Consider the following 27,845-nt stretch of genomic DNA (forward strand, 5'->3'; position numbering starts at 1 on the left):
ATTGTTAGGAGGCCATGCTGGTCAGAGGCCAATGGGTAAATTTGGCCAGGATGCCGAGGTCACACCTCTACTCTTTTTTCGAAAGATATCCTGGGACCACAGAAAGTCGGGACCTTGGTTTAATGTCTCATCCGAAGGACGGTGCTTTTTGACAATATAGTGTCCCCGTCACTATAATGGGGCGTTAGGAACCACACAGACCACAGGGTGAGCCCCCCCTGCTGGCCTCACTAACACCTCTACCAGCAGCAACCTAGTTTCCCCAGGAGGTCTCCCATCCAAGTACTGACCAGGCTCAACCCTGCTTAGCTTCAGTGGGCAACCAGTCTTTGGCTGCAGGGCGATATGCCATTGACACCATCAAACATGTTGTAGATGGAATTAAGAACCTTGCCAGTGTACTTTCTTTTAATAAAAAAAATAATAATAATAAATATATATATATTTTTTTAAAGTACACTGGCAAGGTTGAGCTGAGCTCACATACTACTCACACTTTGAGGATCACAGTATGAGGATCGCGTGATGTCACTGTGATCATTGCATGATCTCACGTGCTAACTGGGAAACATACCTGACAATAAAGCTAATTCTGATTGTGATCTCCTGATCTCCTGAACCCAATTGAGCATACATTTCACTTGCTGAAGACAAAACTAAAAGCAGAAAGACCCACAAACAAACAACAACTGAAGTCAGCTGCAGTAAAGGCCTGGCAAAGCATCACAAAGGAGGAAACCCAGTCTCTGGTGATATCCATGAGTTCCAGACTTATGACAGTCATTGCCTGCAAATGATTCTCAACAAAATATTAAAAATTAACATTTTATGTATGATTGTATTTATTTGTCCAATTACATTTGAGCCCCTGAAAAAGGGGGGACTGTGTATAAAAATGGTTGCATTTTTATGCATACACATTTTATGTAATATTTTTGTTCAACCCCTTGAATTAAAGCTTAAAGTCTGCACTTCAATTTCATCTTGATTGTTTCATTGTATATACAGTGCTGATTGAAAAAAACATATATTTACTTTGTCATTTCATCGATGAGCTCTCTCGGCCACCGTAGTAAGTCAATAGAATAAGTGAATGAAACAAAGAATAAAGGATTCACCATTTATGTTTGCTAACTGTATTAGGCAAAACAGAGATGTTGTTAGTTTTATCATGTAATGGTCCAACATACACAGTTCAATAAGAAAAGTGCCATCATGACGATAATAATCAACATAACTAAAAATAGGGTGGTAAAAGTACAGGACGGTAAAAGTAACAGTGTAAATTATGTTTTATTTTCATCTACAATATTATTATATTTTAATATTTTACACTCACAGGGCCCTTGGGGGTAATTTACCCATCAAATGTTTTTTAGAGTTCTTGTCTGGTTTCAATAAAATGATATAGCATTTAGGAATAAATATGCAAAATAACATTCCATATGTGGAGGCTAAAATGGCAAATATCTCCACTGCCACTGTGAATTTTCCAGGCGAACTAACATAAGCTGGTATGAAAGCAATCCAAACAGCACAAAATATGAGCATACTAAATGTGATAAATTTGGCTTCATTAAAATTATCCGGGAGTTTCCGAGCCAGAAAAGCCAAAAAGAAACATAGAATAGCAAGCAGTCCAATATAACCTAACACAGCCCAGAAACCTACAACTGATCCCACATTGCACTCTAGTATTATCTTTTCTTTGAAGTATTTAATATTTTTAAATGGAAAAGGGGGAGATATTGTTAACCAAAGCACACAAATAAGCACTTGTATAAGAGTAAATGCAAAAACACTGAGTCTCTGTTGAGGAGGCCCAAACCATTTCATGACATTACTTCCTGGAAGTGTAGCCCTGAAAGCCATTAAGACCACTATTGTTTTCCCCAGAACACAGGAGATACAGAGGACAAAAGTGATGCCAAATGCTGTGTGACGCAACATACAGGACCACTCAGTGGGCCGACCAATAAAAGTAAGTGAACAGAGAAAACACAACATCAGTGAAAACAGTAGCAGGAAGCTTAATTCTGAGTTGTTGGCTTTAACTATTGGGGTATTTTTATATCTGAAAAATATGACTGCAATTATTATTGTTATAAATGCACCAACAACTGAAATAGTTGTGAGCAAAATCCCCATGATCTCCTCATAAGACAAAAATTCTGTTTCCTTCTTAACACATCCATCGTTTTGCATATTTGACCAGAAGTCTTGATGACACCGCAGACATGTTACAGAATCTGTATGAAATGGATGTAATAATTAATAACAGGAGAGAGAGAGAAAGAAAAAAAAAAAATAATAATAATATATATATATATATATATATATATATGTGTGTGTGTGTGTGTGTGTGTGTGTGTGTGTGTGTGTGTGTGTATTGTTTTCTTTCTTTATGGATATAGTGATTTAATTTTACCTGAAGTGTTACTGATTTCTCCCTCTGTACATGGTATGCAGTCATAACAACATATAGGCTTTCCTTTCTTCACACCTTTCCTAGTGCCAGGGGGGCAGCTCTCACTGCACACAGACACCGGTACCTGTGACAAAAATATATAGGCATTGCCATTTACTGACACTGAAAACTGATATTCAGAAAATAAGTTTTTCTCTTTTTCCTCACCTTTGTGGAATTATTTGTCCATAAAATTGATAGCATATTGACAGCTAAACGATCTATCCCCAGAAAAGAAGCATCATAAAGCCCAACAGTAACAAATTCATAGTGTTGTTTTTTACTTGGCTGCCAATTTATAATGTCATATTTTGCCACTGGATCACCATTCTCATCAAAATAAACATCCTCACCATCTTTTGTTTTGAAATGCACCTTTCTCAGGTGCTTCAGAAACTGAAGGGGAAAAAAGACAAAATATTCACTATATAAAGCAGTCGTTAACTAAACTGATTGACATGGCAAACAGTACATCTCAACAAAATGACATATACATACAGTGCAAATAATGAATTGTTGAATATACTGTGTCCATATGTAAAAGCTTAGCGAATACTGAATTTCATATAGCAGAAGAAATAAAATAGTGTTAACCCACTGTTGAAGGATCAGGCTGTTTATTTGAGTCACATTTTTCTTTGCATCCCAGAAGGTCATGAAGTGTATAAGCAACAGCATACACTCCTTTATACACATTGCTGAAGATGGGCATGAGTGACATGTCTGTAAATAAATTTTGCACTTGAGACAGTTCCTCATTGCCTGTACATGGAGTTGTGGACACAAAATCATTCTTAGTTGAGTATTTACACTGAAACAGGGCTTCCCAGAACTCAGTAAAAATAGCACCTCCCAAAGACTTCAGTGGTTTTATATCTAGAATGAATTCTTGAAGACCTGTCACTTGTGTTTTGGGTATAGCCAGACCAATTGCTCCTTGTAGAATGTGGTGCTTATCCATACTGGCAATGACTGAATCAGATATCCAGGCTTCGGTGCCTACCCACTGGTATCCAGTAATATTGTGTTCAACAAATTTATGCAGCAGAACCTCCAAGTCCCAATGAGCAAGAAATCCCACAATCACTCGTGAAGTAGAGCTTTTAATCTGCTCAATTATCCTTATCACTTTATCTTCAGGGTAGGTTCTGAAAAACGGGAGAGAATATTCCAAACAGATACCCATCTGTTCAGCCACCTTAGTAAAAGTGGCCATCCCATTGTTACCATAATCATCATCCGTTCTTAAGGCTCCCACCCAGGTCCAGCCAAAGTGCCTAACCAGTTCTGCCAGTGCTCTACTCTGGTAGTGATCACTTGCAATAGTTCGAAGAAATGAGGGATATTTGACTTTGTCACTAAGGCATTCACAGGTGGCATAGTGGCTGATCTAAGAGATTAATATATACAGAAGCAATGTTTAGACATAAAATCCAGTAAAAATACATTAATTGCATTCAGTAGCATTTATTATTTATTTAAAACATAGATTACAATTTAACATTTTCATATAATTTAAAAACTATATTGGGATAAATTGTAAATTGTGACATAAAATCATACCAATGGAAGCTTGAATGGTCCAATACCCTTTGATATTGCCATGCACGCTGAAGAAGTTGTGTCCCCAATAATGGCTTGCACTTCAGCATGCTTTGTGCAGGGCCCTTCAACAGACATTTTCTCATACCCATTTGCAAGGGCCATAGCTGCTCGAACCCCAACCGCCACTGATCCGCACGTGTCGTAGATCTTGTAGCCTAATGAGACCCCAGGTAGCAAAGTGGAACTGTTATTAATTTCCTCTATTGCGAAGAGCATGGACTGTGCGTACTGGAAGTCTCTAAAATTAAGACTTGTTAAAAAAACAAAACAAAGTGAAACTCAAATGAAACTATGAATAAATCATTTAACGTAGCACTTGTATTTACAAAATTGTATCATACTATTTCTCTGCTTTTACTTACCTGATGCACTTCAGTGGAGGTGGCATAATTGAATATGTCAGCTGCCTGATTTCCCAGCTGCTATGGAAAGAGAAAACCCCTCCAACTATAATATCCCCATCTTTCCATAGCTCAGGATGTACAGGCTCTCCTCGCAGAGTACAAACAGTTGTGTTAGCTTTAGAGAAGGTCATGATGGCTATTACCATATGTAGCAGTGCAACCAGTGGCTCCATTCACCCACTTAATAGATACTATCATATGTCAATTGTGTCAGCTCTGATATTTCAGCTAATAGAAGGACTTTGAGGTTTTTATAGATATCTTATAATCTGCTGGGAAATTACATATGTTGACCTCATTTGAAGGAGGTGCTACATTTTGCATGATCAGAGTGTATTGCTACCCTTTTGTGAGCTGTAGCCTTAGGTTGGTATTTGTGTGTCTGTGTGAAAATGTTTGCTTTTTAACCATTTTTAATAATCTTTTACATTTTCCAGCTGTGTGAGCATAACAGTTGTATCATATACGTTTGCAAAGAGCTTGTGTGAGGCTGCAGGTTGCTGCAAATTGCAGATGTGCATCATGCACACAGATACGGTCGAAAAGCTACATATACACAACAGAAATACATCTTTTATTAGCGTGAAGTTGAAACAATGCAATAAATTCACACAATTCATGCACATGTATGTGACAAGTGGGGCGGGCCGAGAGCCGTGGGAATGGAGCGAGGCCGGTGGAGTAAGTGATAATGCACGACACCTGCGCCACTCACCGGTCTCGAGTCCCATGGAGGAGCTCCGGAAGGATAAAAGGAGGAGTGACAACAATGCAAGACGAGAAAGGACCAGGCCTGGATTTATGTTGTTTTGGTTTTGTTTGTGCGCGGCAGTCGTCCGTGAGGGGCTGTCGCGCTATTTTAAGTTTTGTTTATTTTATTATTAAAATTATGTTTGAATGTTCGCCGGTTCCCGCCTCCTTCTTCCCGATCTACAAATTGTGTTACAATGTACATTTAAGAAACAAATTTTGTAAACTCTGCATATTGGAAATAAATTATCAAAGCTCAACAAGCAAAATTTCAGCCACAAGTAAAGCACAGTTATTAATAGAAATTTTATGCGAATAGCAGCAGAGGACTGAAGCCTGGGGTACACTTATTTTTTTCTGCCTGCTGTTATGCATGGATCTATCTATTTTAAGTATACTACACATATTATGAACTCAAACAGACATGTTTGACACATGCACACTGTAACTGCTTTGTAATAATCTACCTGACCTGTAGAGGACAGCATGGAGTTGACCTCATTCCAAACTCAAGATCAAGTACACCGCATATATCTTTAGACATCTTCGACCCTACAGATGATGAAACTTATGTCATGCATATTAGGCAACTGGGCATATTCATGAATAAGCATATAGAAGATTAATTTGCTAAATAAATAAATAGAGACATTCCTGAAAAGTCTGCTTAACTGTAGATTTAATGTTAATTCCAGCAATTTGTTAATATTATCAATAAAACTGTATTTGTATGAGTTATTATGGTAGTAGTAATAATAATAATAATAACACTTAGTAACACTTTGTGGTAAGAATATAACTAAACCACTTTTGTCTTAATAAGCTATAAAAAATATACAAAATTGTGTCAATAAAATGTTAGTTATTTTACAGTTGAATTACTGCAGATTTGCAATTCTATGTAACGTGTTTGCCTTTGAAATGGAACTTCAATGATACGTCATGGTTTTGATGCTATGGGAATGCCTTCAGTATGGGCTGGTGTCTGAAGCATTGGTGCTACATGCCAAGCTCGCTTGGCCACTGTAATGGATGACACTACCGGCTCATACGCTTTTTTGTCTTCAGGAAATTTGTTTGTGTGTGAAGAATTAATCATGTGTCTTGTAATTTCCATGTATATAGCACAAAATATGTTTGCAGTGTAGCGACCCTTAACTAGTCTGTCAATTTTTTTTGTAAAAAAAAAAAGGAATGGAAGGTGAAAATTGGTTCAAGAGATGTGTATCTCCATGCACTTGCTTTGTCACAACAGACGACACATATGAACTGTGTGTCATTTGTCTCAGAGCGGAACACGTACTCTTGGCCCTTGAGAAGGCTGGCTGTTCTCACTGTGATAAATTCCCTCTTTATCTCTCTTCTGGGGGATATGGAGGCCTGGCGACTATTACCCAGGGATAGGGTCCTGCTACTACTGAGGTAGTGCAGCGGCTGTGGTCATGGAGCTGGCTGAGCAGGTTGGGATGGGTCCTTACCTATCTCAAGCTTCCCTTGACAGCTCCGAGGCTCTCATGCCAGACCTGGAAGCCTGGTCTCCAGCTTATCCCGCTCTGGCAGAGAGCATACTGTTGTCCCCATCCTACTCTGTGGGACTGGATGAGATGGGAGTTGAGGTGGTTGTTGTCAGCGAGCCCACCTCCTCCTTCGCACCCATGTATGAGAAGTTATTGGAGATTATGACCTGCACCTACATCATGAGAACATGGAATCTGGGGCATCAAGGAGGATGTTATTTTGATGCTTCTGGATGCCCGAAAATTTTAGCCACAGATGCCAGTCTGTAGTCACCATCGCTCCCAGAGAGCGGGTGACAGAACGGGCTGCCTGTTTAGCGGAAGGCAAGATCTGTGGTGTAGTGGAGTTCCTGGAGAGATTCCAGGTACATCCCCCCGCTTGTTCGAGGTCATTCAATAATTCATCTTAATAAACCACATTCGTTCATCCCCAAAATTTTAGCATAACTTGATGATGGGGGCATGAACAAACAGGCCAAGAATGTTTTTTTCACCTTCTGGGCTTTTCAGGGAGTCAAAAGTTCAGACAGTGGCGTTTAAGCACTAAATCCCTCACTGAAGTTGGGCTCCTTCAATTTCCCACTCTAATCCTGCAACCAGCCAAAAGTGGAGGCAGAATCAGAAAAATAATTTGGCCATTTGTGCCCTGCCTCATGTAGCAGACACTTGTATTCAAAGTGATTTATAAATGAAGACAATAGAAGCAGTTAAAAAAACAGAGGAACAAAAATATATAAGCACTTTAACAAGTCCCAGTTAGTCCAAAACAGTATGCATAGCAAGTATTTTATTATTTTTTCTTCTAATAAATATAAACAGAATAGAAAGTGCTAGTGTTAATTGGTCAAGTGTTGATGAAAAGATTTTCTTTAGCCGATTCTTGAAAATGACAAGCTGCTTGCTTGGGTTACATTAGGCAGGTCATTCCACCAGCAAGGAACAGTCAAGGTAAAGGTCTGTGACAGTAATTTAGTGCTTCTTTAGGCTGGCACCACAATGCGACTTTCAATTGCAGAATGTCTGAAGTAGTGAGTTTAGGTATGAGATGCAGAGCCAGCGGTTATTCTGTAGACAAACATCAGTGCCTTGAATTTTGAATTTGCGAGCATCTATTGGCAACCGATGTAAATTGATGAAGAGAGGCATGACATGCCCTCTGGCTGTTCTGGAAACAGATATCCTTAATGCCCCTAGCTGAATGGGGAAGTTGTGGTGAAGTTTTGGGCTGGCCAAAACCACTAGTTCTGTCATTGTAGGGAAGGTGATGGTCCTTTATCCAGCAAGGAATGTCTGTCAGGCTGGCTGAGATGCGATCAGTTACCGTCAGATTTTCCAATTGGAATGAGAGTTAGAGTAATAATAGGAAAGTTATGTTTCTGAATTACAGATCCTGTTGATGACATGTAGATCGAGAAGTGTTCAAAGCACTGAGCCCTGAGGCACCCCAATAGCTAGATGTTGTGGTTTAGACACCTCACCCCTCCAAGACACCCTGAAGAACCTACTTGAAAGGTATGACTTGAACCACTAATTCATTAACTCCCTTTGTCATGAAGGTTGACAGGATGTTATCGTTAACTGTGTCAAAAGCAGCAGACAGATCCAGCAAGAGGAGTACTGATGATTTGGAAGCTGCACTTGCCATTCGCAGAGCTTCAACATCGAGATCAGTGCAGTCTTGGTTAAGGGAGCATTCACTCTCTCCCTCTTGGTCTCATCCTCACAGCATTTATAATCTGGTTTTATTTCTTAGCCCCTTTCTAAAAAGCATGTGGGTTGAGCCATCAGTGGATTACCCAGAGGAAAGACAAATTCTCCCTCTTCTCACACTTGTCTCCTGAGACATAAACTCTAACATTCTCACAGTGGTCTCCTTTAAAGTTTTGGAAGAGATCTCATCATCATCACACATTGTGCTCTGATGTTCTCCTTAGCTAGAGACTCTGGATCTCTCACATTTGTCTCATTTAAAGCTTTAGAATAGACAATGCTCTGATTTGTCTCCTAAACTAAAGACTCTGGTTGTCTGATATTTGTCTCCTTTAAAGTTTTAGAAGAGATCTCATCATCGTCACACACTGTGCTCAGATTTTTATCTTTAGCTAGAGATGATGATGAGATCTCTTCCAAAACATAACCCTCAAGCATATAGAAGCCCTTAATTTGTCCAAATTTGAGCATGAATGTCTCAGGTGTGCATAGGCGTAATTTGCGGGTGGGACATGTCCCCGCCACTTTTTGCCAGGGTCGATATTTTCCCTACCACTTTTTGAAAGTAATTGAAAAATATATTGCGGAAGGTATGTATTAAAGGGAAAACAAGATCAACAAATCATTCTTCATAATCTAATTAGGGTGATAAAAAAACAACAACAACAACTCCTTACGCATGCATAACTCGTAATAACGGCGTGATTTGCAGCTATCGCTTTTTTCGTAATGTCATTAGGCTATAGCATTTTATTTTAAAAATGAGAGCTTCCTTGTGCTAAGTAGGCCTGCCCTCTATTAAAGATTTTTCTAGTCAACTAGTCGCACGTTATATTAAATTGATTAATATAATAATATATTAACCATACTTCAATATACGCTATAGGCAGACGTGCCTTTAATAGAAATGTACCTTTTCATACGGCCTACAAAATTAAAGAATATTTCAAAATCGAGTGGGCGAGTTTTCCTTATATTTATTTATTATTCATATAAAAATTATAATAACCTGTTTTGGTTATATTTACTATTAATTGCAGAAGGTGCGCTCAGCAAAAATGACGCGAATATTGATGGTTTTCACGCTGAAGTAAAGTAAAAGACCGCTTCTTAAACCAGAGAAGGTGAACATGTTGGTATTCTTGTGCTAGTTTGTCATTTAATCTTACTGTTTTAATGTTGTTGTGCATTTTAATTAAAAATAATGAATCCATTTTTTTTTTTTTTGTCTTAAAAGGTGAAAGGTGTATAGATGTAAGCAAAACAGAAAATTATGTTTTATTGTAAAACCTGACAAGATCGTGAAATCGAAAGTGAAAGCATCCGAAGCCCGGCTAAACATGGCTAACATGGCAAAAGAGGAACTCCCATTCACAAAATTCAAATCACAAATAATACTACTGATGAAAAAGAACGGGTTGAATGTTAACTACTTTTGTTTCCATATAGCTATAAACTACGATGAAAGTTCATCAGCATGCATTGATTAATAGCATGTTGTAGCGCAAAAAAAAAAAAAAACCCGCAACCAACTGAGAAAGTTAATCGCAAAAGAGTGACCAGTGGGAAGAATGAGTCTGGAGCCCTGAATTGCCCGGCTCCCTCTGTCAATGATCTAGCACCCCCTCAGCGTCTGCGTTCAAAATTCTCTGGCGCTGCCCCTGGTACATCGATGTATTTTTGAAGCGCAAAAAAAAAAAAAAACCCGCAACCAACTGAGAAAGTTAATCGCAAAAGAGTGACCAGTGGGAAGAATGAGTCTGGAGCCCTGAATTGCCCGGCTCCCTCTGTCAATGATCTAGCACCCCCTCAGCGTCTGCGTTCAAAATTCTCTGGCGCTGCCCCTGGTACATCGATGTATTTTTGAAAAGCAAAAATTAAGTTTGTCCAACTCTAAACCCAGTCCCCAAGTAAATTAGGTTATTAAATAAAAAACTAGCAAAACAAGTTGGGCGGTGTCCCCACCACTTTTCAACGCAAAGTTACGCCACTGCAGGTGTGGTCCATTTTTTATTTTAATAAATGTCATATCACTATATTCAAAAAAGAAAGCAAAAGAAAACTATAAATTTATGAATTTTTTTTGTGTGATTTTTAGTGTTTTTATTTATTTACCTCTAAAAGTACCATATTTTTAATGTAAAATGTTTATTTTATGTTATATTTCATATTTATTTTACTTCAGTAAAATAATAATAATAAAAATACAAATTCCAGGAAGTTCAGACAGCCAAAACAAAACAAAAAAAAACTGGTGACATCTTGTTATATATGATGGCATAAAATATCAACATATCAAAAAATATCAATAGCCACTAACAATAATAATAATAATAATTCCAGTAAGTTCAGACAGCCAAAAAAAAAAAAAAAAAACTGGTGACATCTGGTGATATATGATGGCATAACAATATATATCAAATATCAAAAAATTGCAATAGCCTCTATGTGACTGTAGTACTCAATGGCTGCATATAGGCTGAAGTCTATAAACCATTGTTGTAACAAACTTAACCTCTTAAATTTTTGATTTTATCACAAGTTAAAATCAAAGAATAAAAAAAAAAAAAAGTGAGGCTATACAAAGATGCCAAAATATGCGTACAGACAAATTTGGCCATGCTATAAGGAAAAGACAAAGCAGGAGAAAGAGTAATAACTTATTTATAACAAAATTTAAATAACTCAAAAAAAAAAGTAAAAAGGTACCAAACTGCTAAGAATAAACAATAAACCTGTGTGTGTGTGTGTGTGTGTGTGCGTGTGTGTGTGTGTGTGTGTGTGTGTGCGCGCACAGTGGCTTATTGACACATAAAAAAAAAAAAAGAGAAAAAATTATAAAATAAAAAGCTCAATCAATGGCTGCGTCCGAAACTGTATACTCAAAGAGTAGGTACTTAATTTCAATACTTACTAAACGAGTGCTAAAAGAGTACGTACTCCATAGCCATATTTTCGTTAATGTGATCCGGACATCATCCGCCATGTTGACGTTATCATGTGACCTACGATGTAATAACAAGCATAACAATTTAAAAGATATGACCAACTCAAGATATGATGTGCACTAACACCTGATTTCATCATAAGTTCTATCTACACAGTCGACTGGAATGCAAAAACTTTGAAGCTCAATATCTCAAAACTATTCAGAATGCAGATATAACCTTATAATTCCAAGGGGACGCATTGTCATATGGCATAGCTATGCATGAATACAAGACATATGCAGCCGATGTGAATACATCAATTTTCAGTGATTTGTTTTCCAACCGGTGATGACCTGGAGGCAGTGGGAGCAGGATTTGCACAGCTGTCTGGGTCACCAGCTTTCAGCAGAGCAGTTGGTGTAATAGACGGCTGTCATATTCAAATTAATAACCTCCAGCAAATAACTCCCACTGTTACTACAACAGGAAGCCGTTTCACTTCATCCAACTCCAGGCCATCACTGGGGGAAATTTATTGACATCTTTGAGGGATATCCTGGGTCTGTGCATGATGCCAGGGTGCTGAGGAATATCTCTCTGAATGTAGACTCTGGAATGACTGTAACTGTAACGTCAGCACCTATTTTGATATAAAATTTTACTTTATAGTCTAATGAACAGCACCACAGCCTAAGAATCCTGGCCTGCCCCTACAGTGCCTAAAAACCAGGTCTCTGATTATTCACTGCACTCCTCTGCTTCAATAGCATGCACTGTTTTGGCAGTTTTACACATCTTGCTGTAGTGCCCTTTTTTCTGCATTTGTGGCATTAAGCATCTTTGGCTGGGCACTGCCATTTCCCATGACCAGGTCATTTTCCACATCTTTGACAGGGCCTTTTCTCATTTTTGTTCAGAGATGAGGTTAATGCATGCTTGGGAAAACTGCTGTTTTCAAATTTTGATGGGCTCATTTGGCTGTTATTTATATAATTTCAGCTCCAATTCTTGACTTACGTCTTAAGTCAGTCTGCTGTTTTTAATGACTTCTGAATGTCATGCCATATTAATAGGTTTCTGCAATTACAGTTTTCTGCAAGAGCATACAGGGCTGTTATTAAATTATCAGGTTAATTTGGCTGCTGCACTCTTTGATTGAATCTTGCTTGTACGTAGATTACGTTATTTTTGGGCACGACAAATCTGTTGAATGTCTCTTTAACGGTTTCGTACTCCTGCTGCTGCACGTTGGGTAAAGGCTGCCCTCTTAACACATTGTCTGCCTTGTCTCCCATGCAGAGGCGAACCAAGATGAAGTGGGGGGGCCCCAGGCAAAATTAATAGACGAGGCCCTTCTAAAAGATTATTTTGTTAATATATCTTTGTTACTTAGATATATATTTATACAACATACAAAAAGTAGTTAAAACGCATATAACAGAACATAAAATTCTGTCACTATGTCCTCCATGTTCCGTTCATTTTAAATTAGTGCCAGTGCTGACAGCCTCTCTTGGTTTATTGTTGACCTGAGGTATGTTTTTATCAGCTTTACTAGTTTTAATAGTTGACAACTAATTATGTTAACTAATTTATTGTAGAAGGGCTAAATAAATAATGTAAACTAAGTAAATGTAATTATATTTATTTATATTGATTCATGGGCTCCCCACTGGCAGCAAGACACAGTACCAAAACTTGCCAAATGGTGACGCTGGTGATTTCACGAGTTCACACTTACTTATAATGAACCGAGTAAAGTTTATGCGTATTTGGCGTGCTGTCCGGGGAGAGGGGTCCGAGCTCGGGATTAAGCCCGGACCCAGTCTGAGATGATTTGAGCTTTGTGACATGGTGCATTATCCTGCTGGAAATAGCCATCAGAAGATGGGTACACTGTAGTCATAAAGGGATGGACATGGTCAGCAACAATACTCAGGTAGGCTGTGGTATTTAAAAGATGCTCAATTGGTACTAAGGGGCCCAAAGTGTGCCAAAAAAATATCCCCCCCACCATTATACCACCACCACCAGCCTGAACCGTTGAGACAAGGCAGGATGGATCCATGCTTTCATGTTCTTTACGCCAAATTCTGACCCTGCCATCTGAATGTCGCAGCAGAAATCGAGACTCATCAGACTAGGCAATGTTTTTCCAATCTTCTATTGTCCAATTTTAGTGAGCCTGTGCAAATTGTAGCCTCCGTTTCCTGTTCTTAGCTGACAGGAGCGGCACCTGGTGTGGTCTTCTACTGCTGTAGCCCATCTGCTTCACGATTCGACGTGTTGTGTATTCAGAGATGGTATTCTGCATACCTTGGTTGTAACGAGTGGTTATTTGAGTTACTGTTGCCTTTCTATCATCTCTAACCAGTCTGCCCATTCTCCTCTGACCTCTGACATCAACAAGGCATTTTCAACCACACAACTGCCGCTCACTGGATATTTTCTCTTTTTCGGACCATTCTCTGTAAACCCTAGAGATGGTTGTGCGTGAAAATCCCAGTAGATCAGCAGTTTTTGAAATACTCAGACCAGCCCGTCTGGCACCAACAACCATTCCACGCGGCTTGCGAGCTGGCCGTGACAAATGGGGGCTCGTCCTTTAATTTCTGAAAAATCCTGTTGTCTTTCAACATGATTTGAAAGCGCTTTGTTTTGTTAGCTTTCGGTTATTTTGTAAGGAAATTCGGCATGCTGATTAACCGAAGGTAAAATCGGAAGAGTGATTGTTGTGGTAGCGCTATTGTTTGGGGTGTTTTATGCATCATTTTGAAGGAAATACTCATTGGATGTGTTTGTTTCAAGGACGTAATGCAATGAATTGCTGGTGTCCGTAGTTGGCGGTCTCGCTATGCGGGTTAAAGAGGGTAAGGGATTTTTGCAAATCCTATTGTGGGGGGGGATTTTTAATAGTGTTGGTGTTCCCTTGTTAGGTATAGCTGCTCGTTCCCTTTTGGAATGAGTGGTATAATGTAATTTTTTTTTATTTTTGTGTGGTGACCATGAGTAGAGCAGTTGTCTCTGGAGCATATCCGTGGTATGAGTGAGTCGCCAGCATGCTGGTTGCTTGTCTTCGTACCGGTTATGTTCAACAAAAACACATAAAAACAAAGCTTCGGGTGAATGCTAGTTTACTCAAGGAACTTCAGCGGTAACAGCAACGGAATACGGTACAACTGTATAGCCTGCACATCAGCATGACTTCACGACAGTATTACTACAACAGATAATAACAATGAGGAACTGGTTAGCAACCACAACATTTTCCCCCCTCCCACCAAGCTTAAGTATGAAACGAAGCTTCAAAGTCCTGGAAGTGTGCGGTTCTTGCTTTGATGAAAACTCACTGGAAACTAACTGCGGCCCATTGTCAGTGGTAATGGCCCGCGGGATTCCCCATCGGGAAAAGAGTTGCTCCAGGAAATCAACCATTGCGGAGGCTGTAACTGAACCCATAGGCACAACCTCGGGCCACTTTGAGTGGAGGTCATACACCACAACTAGAAACCGCTGATGGTCAGGAACAGAGGCGAGCTCCCCCCAAATGTCCATCTGTAGATGCTCCCATGGCTTGGTGGGCCAGTCAACAGGTTGCAAAGGTGGCAGTGCTGGAGCACCTGTTTTACCACTAAGCAGACAAGGTGCACAGTCACGAACAAGAGCTTCTAGCTCTCTGTCAATCCCTGGCCACCAAACCACATCTCGACACCTCTGCTTCAGTCTAACTACCACATGACCCTCGTGTGCCATTAACAGCACCCGCCCCCTAAGGGACAGAGGAATGACTTCACGACAGTATTACTACAACAGATAATAACAACGAGGAACTGGTTAGCAACCACAACAGTACCAGCGGGAGTTAGTGCTTAAATACCCCTCACCAGTAACCACATGAAGATTAGGGTTGAGTTAGTTAGTTTTTTCTTTACAGATAGGGAGAGGGAACTTGTTATTCCTCCTGCTGGGTTTGTAAAACACACCTTCTATTTTGTAGCGTATATTTAAGGTGGAAGCATTTCTTATCTAGTCGAAAATTTTATTAGCTCTCCTTGTGACGCGTTGCTTGATTCGTGTACAAAAGATCAATTATTCAAAATTGCAGATAATTATGGAATTGAGATTGGAGATAGAAGGGTAAAGGATAGTACCGTTAGAGAAACACTTAAAACAAAACTAATAGAACAGTGTATATTGTTTGAAATGCCAGCTACTGCCGGTCAAGTTAAACCTCAGGTTAACTCTTTAACTTTTCAGCAACAGGAACGGTTATTGTTGTTACAGACTGAGCAGGAGCGTGTGAAACTGGAAGTAGAGCGTGAAAAAACTAGAAATGTACAGACCAATATTGAGCTGCAAACATACCGTTTAGATATAATAACAGAAGGTGGACTAAATAACGGCTTGTGTGATGCTCGTCAGGGTGCTTCTCAAATGTTTGACACTGCTGGTAATTTGCGTTTACTTCCTAAATTTAATGAGCGCGATCCGGATACCTTTTTTATACTGTTTGAGCAGATAGCGGAGGCAAGAGGTTGGCCTAGTAAAGAAAGTGCACTGCTTTTACAATGCGTGATTACTGGCAGGGCTCAAGAAGTTTATTCTGCGCTTTCACTTTCAGACTGTGAAGATTACAATATTGTTAAGGCTGCAGTTTTAAAAGCGTATGAGTTAGTACTGGAAGCATACAGACAGAAATTTAGAACATTGTCCAGGGGAGTTAATGAGGCTCATGTTGAGTTTGGTAGAGAGCTCACTACTGCATTTAACCCCTGGTGTATGGCATCTGAGGTAACCACCTTTGAGGAGTTGAGTAACTTAATAGTGCTTGAGCAGTTTAAGAACTCTGTTCCTGCTTGCATTGCGACATATATAAATGAGCAGAAAGCTGACACAGCTGCTAAAGCTGATGAGTTAGCTGATGATTATGTTTTGACGCATAAGAGTAGTTTTGAGTTTCGGAAAAGGGATGAAGTGTTTGAAGATAAAATAGATTGTACACCTATAAATTAATCTCTGGTCTGTAATTACTGCCGTGGTAAAGGCCACTGGAAGAATGAGTGCCCTGTACTAAAAGCTAAGACTAAAGAGGGAAAGGCTCCTCATATTAAGCCAGCTGTCCTTGTGGCACCAGTGTTAAATCCTGTTAACTCATCTTGTGAGGGATTTCCCACAGCAGTGAACCCCATAAAAGATGGAGATTATGCACCTTTTATTACCTATGGGCATGTGTCAGTTGTTGGTAAAGAGACAAAAGTTCCAGTGACGATATTGAGGGACACGGGAGCGTCGGAGTCCTTTATTTTGCAGGATGTGTTGCCATTTTCATCTTTGAGTGACACTGGTACTAGTGTGCTTATTAAAGCAATTGGGTTAAATGTCTTGTCTGTTCCTTTACACAAAATAATGTTGTCATCTCAACTTAGTGGATTTTCCAGAGGCATTCACGGCATGTGCTGTGACCCGATCCATAGCCTCTGCACAACCAAAGTTGTCCACTGATTCTACTGTAGTAAGATCAACATTTTCTTTGCCTAGGGATTTTTCTGTTTCTCTTTCAGAATTGTTACAGGAGCAGCAACTTGATTCTTCTCTCTACAAAGTTTTTTTAAAGCAGCTTTTGTCTGGACTTCTGTCTGTCAGGAAGCCTTTGAGGCAGCTAAATCATTGCTCGTTTTTGGTCCTGTGTTAGCAGCTCCCCGGTTTGATTGCCCTTTTAGGATGTGTGTAGATGCTAGCAATGTTGGTGCGGGAGCTGTATTGTCATAGGCCGATGATGCGGGCATTCACCGTCGAGAGAGCTATTTTTCTAAAAAGTTTTATTCTTATCAGTTAAATTATTCTGTGGTTGAGAAGGAGGCATTAGCTTTGATTTGGGCCCTGCAAAATTGAGGTGTATGTGGGATCCGTGTCGACGGACCATAATCTACTCATTTATTTACACTCTTTAAGGTGCTCACACCAGCGATTGACTCGTTGGTGCCTCGTTCTGCAATCATATGCCCTTGATATCCGACACATCCAAGGTACTGACAATGTGGTGGCTGACACATTGTCTAGAGCTCCTCCTTAGCTTGATTTGTCCATGTTTTGTTTTACTTTTTGATTCTCTTAAATTGCTTCTTCCCGTAGTTGCTTAGGACATTGGCAGTATGACAGAGTGGTGGGTGCTCTCCAGTATGTGGGGGTTATTGGGTGAAGGGTTAGGTTGGGTTTCATAAATGGACACCCTTTTCTATGGGGGAGGGTGTTATGAACCCAGTATGGGTCATATTTGTTGGTTGTGTGTTTTTCCTTTGTTTGTTTTGCAGGATGGAGTTAAGGTGAGTGACGTCATTATGGCTGAGGACTTACACCTGTGTTGGAGCTGATGCCGGCAGATTTAAGCAGTTCAGTACCCTTCAGCACCCTTCAGTTGAGATGCGCTCGCTTTCCTTCCTCATGCAGTTTTTTTGTCCCGTTTTTTTTTTCTAATTTAATCTTACTTTAATAAATGTTATTCCTTTTTTTATTATGATCCAACTTGTTGTCTCCTTCTTTGTCGCGGCTTGCGAACCAGCCGTGACGATATATATATAGTTTTAAATAATGGTTTTCACCAAACTTTAAAATATCTATTTATATGAGTCATAGCTGAAATTTCAGCATCAATTTAACACATTCTTATTAATAAAATGATTAATTTATTTTAAATAAAATACTGACTGTTATTAAACAACAAAGAACAGGCACATTTAACATGTTAATTAATTTGCCAAGCTTTTATTTCTCCTCTCCTCATAGTTTTTCCCACTCTCTCTTGACTCCTCTCAGTCCCTTTCTCTCAAAGAGCCCCATAACAAAAACATAATAATCACACCATATAGGACATCCAGGGATTTCTCGCCCACTCCTTTATGAATACTGAGGTTTCGGACATTCACATACTGTTTTCTCCTACTATATAGTAGGTAAGTAGGCATATTCAGATGCAACTTAAGTATACATGCATCCGAATCTTGCGAAAATTAGTACTCCATGCAGGTAATTGTCACCAACAATTTTATGAATACTAAGGATTCTGTCAAACATAATCTTTGCCTACTGCTTTTTGCCTACTAAATATTAGGGAAATATGTGGGTTTGGACACAGCCATTGACTCATTCAATTCTTTGTTTTTGTATGTGTGGGTGACTAAATTACTTTGTTTTTGTGATTTTTTTTAGACAATAAATAAATGAATAAACAAATAATGCTCTGTTGAAGGCAATGCTTTGCTTGTTGCTTTGTGTGTGTATATGTGTTTGAGTGTGAGTGCGAGTGTTTGCCACATTGAGAATGTTGTATAGGCTCACCCCTTCATGTATATGTATGTACGATCTGCATTGTTTTGGATTTATTGCTCTGAATTATAGTATTTCCCATTCATTTCTTATGGGTGCCCACTTTTGTCCATGAAGGATTTTTTTTTTCTGAATCAAGTCTTATATATATATATACTGTATATATATATATATATATATATATATATATATATATATATATATATATTATCATATAATAAATAAAAAGAAAACAAATAGATAGAATGCAAAAAGAAAAAGAAAAAAAAAATATATATATACATACATTTGGGTTTAGTAAGACTTGTAATTGTATCTTCTGTTCATCAAGGCTGCGTTTATTTGATCAAAAATATATGAAAAAAAACAGTAATCTTGCAAAATGTTATTACAATATAAAATAATAGTTTCTGTTCTAATATACTTTAAAATATAATTTATTTCTGTGATGCAAAGCTGAATTTCCATCAGCCATTACTCCAGTATAAAGTGTCACATGATCCTTAAGAAATCATTCTAATATGCTGATTTATTATTAGAATTATCAATGTTGGCAACAGTTGTGCTGCCAAATATTTTTTTGGAAACTGCAATACTTTTTTTCAGGATTATTTGATGAATAAAAAGTTAAAAAGAACAGCATTTATTCAATATATAAATCTTTTCTAACAATATAAATATTTGCTATCACTTATTATCAATTTAACACACCATTGCTGAATAAAATGTTTAATTTCTTTCAAAAAAAGAAATACAAATTTACTGACCCCAAACTTTTGAACGGTAGGGTATATTGTTAGAAAATATTTATATTGTAAATAAATGCTCTTATTTTAACATTTTTATTCATCAAAGAATCCTGAAAAAAGTATCACAGGTTCCAAAAAAAATATTAAGCAGCACAACAGTTTCCAGCACTGATAATAAATCAGCATATTAGAATGATTTCTGTAGGATCATGTGACACTGAAGACTGGAGTAATGATGCTGAAAAATAAGCTTTGCATCACAGGAATATTTTTTTTATTTTACATTGTAATAATATTTCACAATATTATATATACAGGTGCATCTTAATAAATTAGAATGTCATGGAAAAGTTCATTTATTTCAGTAATTCAACTCAAATTGTGAAACTTGTGTATTAAATAAATTCAATGCACACAGACTGAAGTAGTTTAAGTCTTTGGTTATTTTAATTGTGATGATTTTGGATTTTTCTATGAAATAGGAAGTCGGAGCAGCACATATCGAAGAAAGAGAGAGAGAGAGAGAGAGAGAGAGAGAGATAAACTACAGCTAGCTTATGGAGCACTCTTCCGTCTGGCTTTTTTAAATCATATTTTTTATTTATTTATTATTTTTACATCTCAGTGTAATTAATATTATGTTATTTATTGTTTCAATCTAACTGTAGATTCACATGTAAGCGTGTAGTTGACAAGAAATTACAAGCACTGACTCATATTTTATACATTTTAGAACATCAAATTAATAAGTTTTATCAATTTTTTTGTTTTTTGTTTTTTTACTATATATCAACATGTAATAATAATAGTCATTTTAATCAGAGAACCCTTGAAGAAGCTTTACCCATCAAAAGTTTTTTAGAGTTCATGTCTGGTTTTAGCAAAATTATGTAGCACTTAGGAATGAATATACAAAACAACATCCCGTAACTTGATGCTAAAATAGCAAATATCTCCACTGCTACAGTGAATTTTCCAGGAGAACTAAGATAGGCTGGGATAAATGTGATCCATACAGCACAGAATATGAGCATACTGAATGTGATGAATTTGGCTTCATTAAAGTTATCAGGCAGCTTACGAGCCAGGAAAGCCAGAATAAAGCACAAGACAGCCAGTAGGCCAATATAACCCAGCACAGCCCAGAAACCAACAGCTGAACCTGGATTACACTCAAGAATAATTTTGTCTTCGTAATTACTCATGTTTTTGTAGGAAAATGGGGGTGATACTATTAACCAAATCACACAAATAAGCACTTGTATAAGAGTAAAAGCAAAAACACTGAGTCTCTGTTGAGGAGGCCCAAACCATTTCATGACATTACTTCCTGGAAGAGTAGCCCTGAAGGCCATTAACACAACAATTGTTTTCCCCAGAACACAGGAGATACAGAGGACAAAAGTGATCCCAAAAGCTGTGTGACGCAACATACAGGACCACTCAATGGGCTGACCAATGAAAGTAAGAGAACAGAGAAAACACAAAGTGAGTGAGAAGAGCAGCAGGAAGCTTAGCTCTGAGTTGTTGGCTCTCACTATTGGCGTATGTCTGTGGTAGAAGAAAATCAACCCAACTGTGACTGTGAGACATCCACCACACAAAGAGAATGTCACTAGTACATTACCCATTACTTCTTTAAATGTCAGGAATTCAGTGTTTTTGAGTTCACATCGTGTTCTGTTTCCATTTGATTTGTACTCAAGTGGGCATGGAACACATGTTACAGCATCTGAAAGCACAGACAATTTAACAAGAGGAAACAACATTATTTTAAGACAATGCCATACAGTCAACCCAAAACCACACAGATTTGGGCTGACCAGACAGAAACATGATGAGTGTCACTGTTAATAAGAGAGGATTGTCCATCTCACTTGTGGTGTTGCTGAACTCTCCATCCGCACAGTCAATGCAGTCAAAGCAACAAATGGGTTTTCCTTTCAGAAAGGCTCTGCGAGTGCCTGCAAGGCAGGTCTTGCTGCATACAGACAGAGGAACCTAAAACACACACACAAAACAAAAATATACATAAACAGTCTGAGAAGAACTAGTGTGCACAAAACTATTAAGCAAAAAGCTTGCTATATTTATGTATGCATGTATTTATTTATTTATTTATTTACATACATAAATAGCTACATACATACATTTTTCTGGTTTCCTGCCCAGATTGGATCAGTGTTATCTTTCATTTGAATCTGTTGTCCTCCTGGCCTGGATGCATCATACAAGCCAATTGATTCAAATGTTATTATTCCTTCATAGTTTATCTGCCAATTAACCAGAGTGTAACGTGCAACTGGGTCACCACTCTCATCAAAGTAAACGTTTTCTCCATTTTTGGTTGTAAAGTTCACTTGGGTCAGATAATGCAGCACCTATACAGAATGGTGATATAATAATACCCATGGCCTTTGAATATCAGTTTTAAATTACAGAAAATTACAGAGCAGAATTTCAAAAGAACATACCTGCCAAGGCTGTATTTCCCCTTTTTCTGCACATGTCTTGTTGCGGAATGGCCCCTTCCCTTTGTCACAAGTCAGCAGTCCTTCTATAGCATGGGCAACAGCATACACTGCCTTGTAGACATTGTTTAGCAGACTAGCATCAGACACATCAGTGAAACGTGTGTTTGTGTTTGCTAGAGATTCCTCTCCATTGCATATCTTGGAGGCATTGTGTGTGTTTGGATTTAAAATGCAGTTAAACACACTTTCCCACAGCTCAACCAGTCCTGTGTTACCTGGTCTCAAGGAGGGTTGGCTACTCGCAATAAATTCCTTCAATCCAGGAATATATGCATTCGGCACAGCAAAGCCTATTGCTCCCCCTACCACAGCATAATTCATTGGGGTCGCTACATATCTGTATGTGATCCAACCTTCACTTCCAACCCACTGATAACCAGTTACATTTTGGTTGTAAAGCTCTTTTATGAGAATGTCCAAATCATTGCCATCTGCAAAAGCCACAATGACTTTAGATGTTGATTTTTTAATAATGTCTATGACTTCCAAAAACTTTTCTCTTGGATCGGTTCTGTAAATGGCCACAGAGTATTCGACACAGATGCCCTCTTTCTCGGCTGCTTCTAGAAACGTGGCCATTCCATTGTTGCCGTAGTCCCCCCTGCTTCTCACAGCCCCAACCCAGGTCCAGCCAAAATACTTGACCAGTTTAGCTAGAGCTCTGCTCTGGTAATAATCGCTGGGGATAGTCCTGAAGAAGGATGGATACTGTTGTCTGTTACTGAGACATGCACAAGTTGCGGAATGGCTAAGCTGAAAAAAAATGAAATTATTAAGCTTCCATTAAAACTCTGGAAGGATTGATGTCTGACACTAGAAAAGTAGAACAAAAACTGTGTTTTTGATGCTTTTTTAAGACAGTAATGCTTATGGAGTTTCAACATGGATAAACATTAATATAATTGTATCCTGGAGACTAAGAACAAAAATTACATCATTATAAAACAATAATAAATAAATACTAATTTAAACACATAAACACAGTAAAGTGTTACTAGTTCAAGAAATGTCTCAATCATCACTGCATCCAACTGATTTAGCTAGGCTTTATTCAATAAAAAGAAAAATAAACATTACACATTTGACTTACCACAGGGATTTTAAATGGACCCATGGTCCTTGCAATGTCTATGGTGGATGTTGATGTAGTTTCTCCAATCACAGCTTGCACAGTAGAGGGACTTACACAGCTATCCTCTGCTTCCAGTTGCCCATTCATCAGAGTTAGCGATGCTCCAACAGAGAGAGGGATGCTCGGGCAAGAGCCATAGACATGGTAACCAAGCACAAAGCCAGGAAGAATATCTGTGCTGTTGTTTATTTCCTCAATGGCAAAAATCATTGTCATTGCGTACTGCAACTCTCCAGGATCAAGTCTGAAAAAGGACAATGATATATATAGTTTTATTACAGCAAATTCATTCATCACATTAGTTGTTCTTCTGTCATTATATTAAATTACAACCTTTGTAAATAAGCATTTCTTATTAGGTAATATAAAATGAGTGTATTGTCACTATCTTACCCATTACACCGTATATTTCCTGGATTGGTCGTGAGCGTTGGATTTACACCAACTGGATTCTGGTGGAATGAAAAAATGCCGCCAATAGAGACATCACCTTCTTTTGAGAAATGAAGGAGTTCATCTGTCCCATAAGCTTTACATTTAGGTTGTGCAGCACTCACAGTGCAGGTGATAATCATCATAATGGCTGCAAGCAACAACATAACTCTGCAGTACATAAATGCCTTGCTGAAGTTGAGGCTGTGTTGATGAATACAATTGGTTGATGTATAACCCAGTGTGCAACATTTGGCTTCATATAATGCATGTTTACCATCCCTGGCCAATAATAAAAGCAATTAAGATGACTGACAGAAAAAGAGTTCAATAAACTTTGTTCTTCTTGGGTCCAATCCCAAAACTCCTTATCCATCAGTAATTACAAAAACACAGAGAAATAAAATAAATATGCAGCTTAAAAATATGTACTAAATGAGTACCAGCTGCCTTATTTGTAAAGGAGAATATAGCTGCATTCTTAGATACATTGAGAAAAAAAAACAAAAAAACTTTTTAAACATGCAGAGTGTGATGTAACTTTAAACCACCATAATTATGCCCTCTTTATTTAAAATAGCTGATAAAAGTAATGAAGCACTAAATATCTTGTATTAAAGATGAGACAAGCAAAAGCATACAACACTACTTGAGAGACGTTCACAAAAAGCTTTTTACAAACCCTTTGTTTAAAATTAGTGCTTCTGAGCATTTCTCAAACTCATCAAATAAAATATATCAACACTGAAAAAGAATGAAAAAAGAAAAAGTATAAAATGTGTACAACAACTTGTCACTGGGGCTACCCAGGGACACATTTGAACCTTCTTTGCCCCTAATCAGTACATATTAGTACTACAAGAGTACATTTTACTATCTTAAGGGTGCATATTTCTACTCTAATATGCTAATATGCACCCGTTATTCATTTTCTGAAAGTATAATCACTTAAACAAACTATGCTATACTCAATTCTTTTTCATTTAAGTTGATAAAAGTTGAGTAGGTTTCTCTTAAAGTGCATACCAGTTTGTCTGCATATAGAAACCTGTATTTGTATATTTTTTTAGCACTTACATGTACAAAATAAGTGTTAAATAAATAAAAGACTACATATTATATAGATAATTTAGTCATTACAGTATTAACTGATATTACATTTTATTATTATTATTATTTAACAATACTTGGAACATGCTAAGGAATATACAGTTTTTTTTTTGACTGTTCTTCTTGCCTTTAAACAGCTTTAACCAGCAGATGTCTCCACTGTTCTTTGAAGCAGTGAGTCATTTTGCAAAAGTAATTGGTTCTGCAATAAAGTATTCGGTTCCTGTTTCCTGACCATCAATGTTTTAGGACAGGAGTGGAAACAATACACTTTCAATTGATTGGCCAAGAAAGTCACATCAGAACCATACCGGTGGAAAAGGGGCTATAGTGAGCATATTTGAAATACAGGGGGTACACATGTAGCCTACACATCAGCTCATTCTGGACTTATTATGTTTGCAACAACATCAACAAAATATATTTTATTTTTATGAAACAAAAGTGCTGAGAGGAGAGATAAATCTTCAATGTAATACTTAATTCGAAGTTTAGATCTATTTGAAAACATGGATTTGGGTGAACTTTCAATGAAACTAATAGACACGAATATAGAAACTCCTGCTTTTACAATATCACAATTTTACAAATAAATTTCACAACTTTACCTTAAATAACTGGTAACAGCATCAGTCCCCAGTTGTTGATTATATCCAGTCAAATGGGTCATAATTAATTGATTTATAAGAACTTCAAAAATGGGGAGAGAAGTGTAAAAGTTATATCCCCAAGAACTATGATTAAAAAATAAATAAATAAATGTTATATATATATATATACACACACTACTGTTCAAAAGTTTGGAATCAGTAAGACTTGTAATGTTTTTTTAAGAAGTCTCTTATGCAGCTCAGGCTGCATTTATTTGATTAAAAAATCCAAAAAATTTTATAAATACATAAATAAATAAACAAATAAATCAGTAATCTTGCAAAATGTTATTACAATTTAAAATGTCACATGATCCTTAAGAAATAATTATAATATACATATTTATTATTAGAATTATCAAGGTTGGCAACAGTTGTGCTGCCATTTATTTAATTTTTTTAAACTGAGATACTTTTTTCAGGATTCTTTGATGATTAAAAAGTTAAAAAGAACAGAGTTTATTCAAAAATAAAAATATTTTCTAACAATATAAATATTTGCTAACACATCCTTGCTGAATAAAATGTTTAATTTCTTTCAACAAAAAAAAAGAAAGAATAAAAATTGACTGACCCCAAATTTTTGAACGGTAGTGTTTATTGTTAAAATATTTCTATTTTAAATAAATGCTCTTCTTTTTTAACTTTTTATTCATCAAAGAATCATGAAAAAAAAGTATCACATGTTCCCAAAAAATATTAAGCAGCACAACAGTTTCCAGCACTGATAATAAATCAGCATAATATAATGATTTCTGAAGGATCATGTGACACTGAAGACTGGAGTAATGATGCTGAAAATTCAGCTTTGCGTCACAGGAATAGATTAGATTTTAATGTATATTAAAATAGAAAGACTTTATTTTATATCATAATAATATTTCACAATATTAGTTTTTCCTGTATTTTTGATCAAATAAATGCGGCTTTGATGAGCATAAGAAAATCCTTTAAAAATCAGTAAAATTCGATCTGATCCAAAACTTTTGAATGGTAGTGTGTGTGTATATATATAATAAACCGTATGAGGGCATGAATGAGACAAAGACACTAACACAAATTAATTTACACCTGTTGTTATTGACCCTCTCATCAAAAAACCACAACAACCCAAATAACTAGTTAATTACAGACCGATCTCAAATCTCCCTTTTCTGTCCAAGATTCTAGAAACGGTAGTATCCTCACAATTATATTCGTTCTTAGAGAAAAATGGTATATGTGAGGATTTCACATATCAGTCAGGATTTAGACTGTATCATAGTACTGAGACTGCTCTCACTAGAGTTACAAATGACCTGCTCTTATCATCTGATCGTGGTTGTATCTCTCTATTAGTGCTATTGGATCTTAGTGCTGCGTTTGACACTATTGACCACAATATTCTTTTGAATAGTCTAGAAAATTTTGTTGGTATTAATGGAAGTGCATTAGCATGGTTCAAATCGTACTTATCTGACTGCCATCAATTAGTTGCTGTGAATGAAGAGGTATCATATCGATCACAAGTGCAGTATGGAGTACCTCAAGGCCCAGTACTAGGGCCGTTACATTTCATGTTTTACATGTTACCCTTGGGAGATATCATCAGGAAACATGGTGTTAGCTTTCACTGTTATGCTGATGATACTCAGCTCTATATTTCTCCGCGGCCCGGCGAAAACATACCAATTTGAAAAACTAACGGAATGCATAGTCAATATAAAAAACTGGAAGACGACTAATTTCTTACTGCTAAATTCTAAAAAAATGTTGTTAATTATAGGACCTAAAAACTCTGCACGTAATAACCTAGAACACTGTCTAACACTTGATGGCTGCTCTGTCAATTCTTTGTCATCAGTTAGGAACCTAGGTGTGCTATTTGATACCGATCTTTCCTTTGAAAGCCACATTTCTAGCATTTGTAAAACTGCATTTTTCCATCTCAAAAATATATCTAAATTACTACCTATGCTCTCAATGTCAAATGCAGAAATATTAATTCATGCGTTCATGACCTCAAGGTTAGATTATTGTAACGCTTTATTTGGTGGTGGTTCTGCACGCTTAATAAACAAACTCCAGCTGGTCCAAAATACAGCAGCTAGAGTTCTTACTAGAACCAGTAAGTATTACCATATTAGCCCAGTTCTGTCAACACTGCACTGGCTCCCTACTAAACATCGTATAGATTTGAAAATCTTGCTTATTACTTATAAAGCCCTGAATGGTTTAGCACCTCAGTATTTGAACAAGCTCTTATTGCATTATAGTCCTCCACGTCCACTGCGTTCTCAAAACTCTGGCAATTTGATAATACCTAGAATATCAAAATCAACTATGGGCGGAAGATCCTTTTCCTATTTAGCGCCCAAACTCTGGAATAACCTACCTAACATTGTTCGGGAGGCAGACACACTCTGTCAGTTTAAATCTAGATTAAAGACCCATCTCTTTAACCTGGCTTACACATAACACACTAACATATTTCTAATATTCAAATCCGTTAAAGGATTTTTAGGCTGCATTAATTAGGACAATCGGAACCGG

General features: G+C 37.4%; 3 protein-coding genes across 3 annotated transcripts; all 3 read right to left on the reverse strand.

Moving 5' to 3' along the window:
- Positions 1 to 1,335: 1,335 nt before the first annotated feature.
- LOC107564263 (extracellular calcium-sensing receptor-like) lies at positions 1,336 to 3,188 on the reverse strand. Its single transcript, XM_016249295.1, has 3 exons — positions 3,066 to 3,188; positions 2,429 to 2,552; positions 1,336 to 2,219 (listed from the first exon to the last, which is right to left on the reverse strand). The coding sequence occupies exons 1-3, from the start codon at positions 3,186 to 3,188 to the stop codon at positions 1,336 to 1,338; spliced, it is 1,131 nt and encodes a 376-aa protein (XP_016104781.1).
- Positions 3,189 to 4,024: 836 nt separating this feature from the next.
- Positions 4,025 to 4,649, reverse strand: LOC107564273 (extracellular calcium-sensing receptor-like). Its single transcript, XM_016249305.1, has 2 exons — positions 4,435 to 4,649; positions 4,025 to 4,322 (listed from the first exon to the last, which is right to left on the reverse strand). Exons 1-2 carry the CDS (start codon positions 4,647 to 4,649, stop codon positions 4,025 to 4,027), a joined length of 513 nt encoding a protein of 170 aa, XP_016104791.1.
- Positions 4,650 to 20,273: 15,624 nt separating this feature from the next.
- On the reverse strand, positions 20,274 to 23,720 carry olfcj1 (olfactory receptor C family, j1). The gene is made up of 6 exons (XM_016249296.1): positions 23,515 to 23,720; positions 23,080 to 23,365; positions 21,930 to 22,742; positions 21,606 to 21,836; positions 21,333 to 21,456; positions 20,274 to 21,187 (listed from the first exon to the last, which is right to left on the reverse strand). Exons 1-6 carry the CDS (start codon positions 23,718 to 23,720, stop codon positions 20,274 to 20,276), a joined length of 2,574 nt encoding a protein of 857 aa, XP_016104782.1.
- Positions 23,721 to 27,845: the final 4,125 nt, after the last annotated feature.

The sequence above is a fragment of the Sinocyclocheilus grahami genome, unplaced genomic scaffold (genome assembly GCF_001515645.1).
Source record: "Sinocyclocheilus grahami isolate Dianchi unplaced genomic scaffold, SAMN03320097.WGS_v1.1 scaffold920.1, whole genome shotgun sequence".
Lineage (NCBI taxonomy): Eukaryota > Metazoa > Chordata > Actinopteri > Cypriniformes > Cyprinidae > Sinocyclocheilus > Sinocyclocheilus grahami.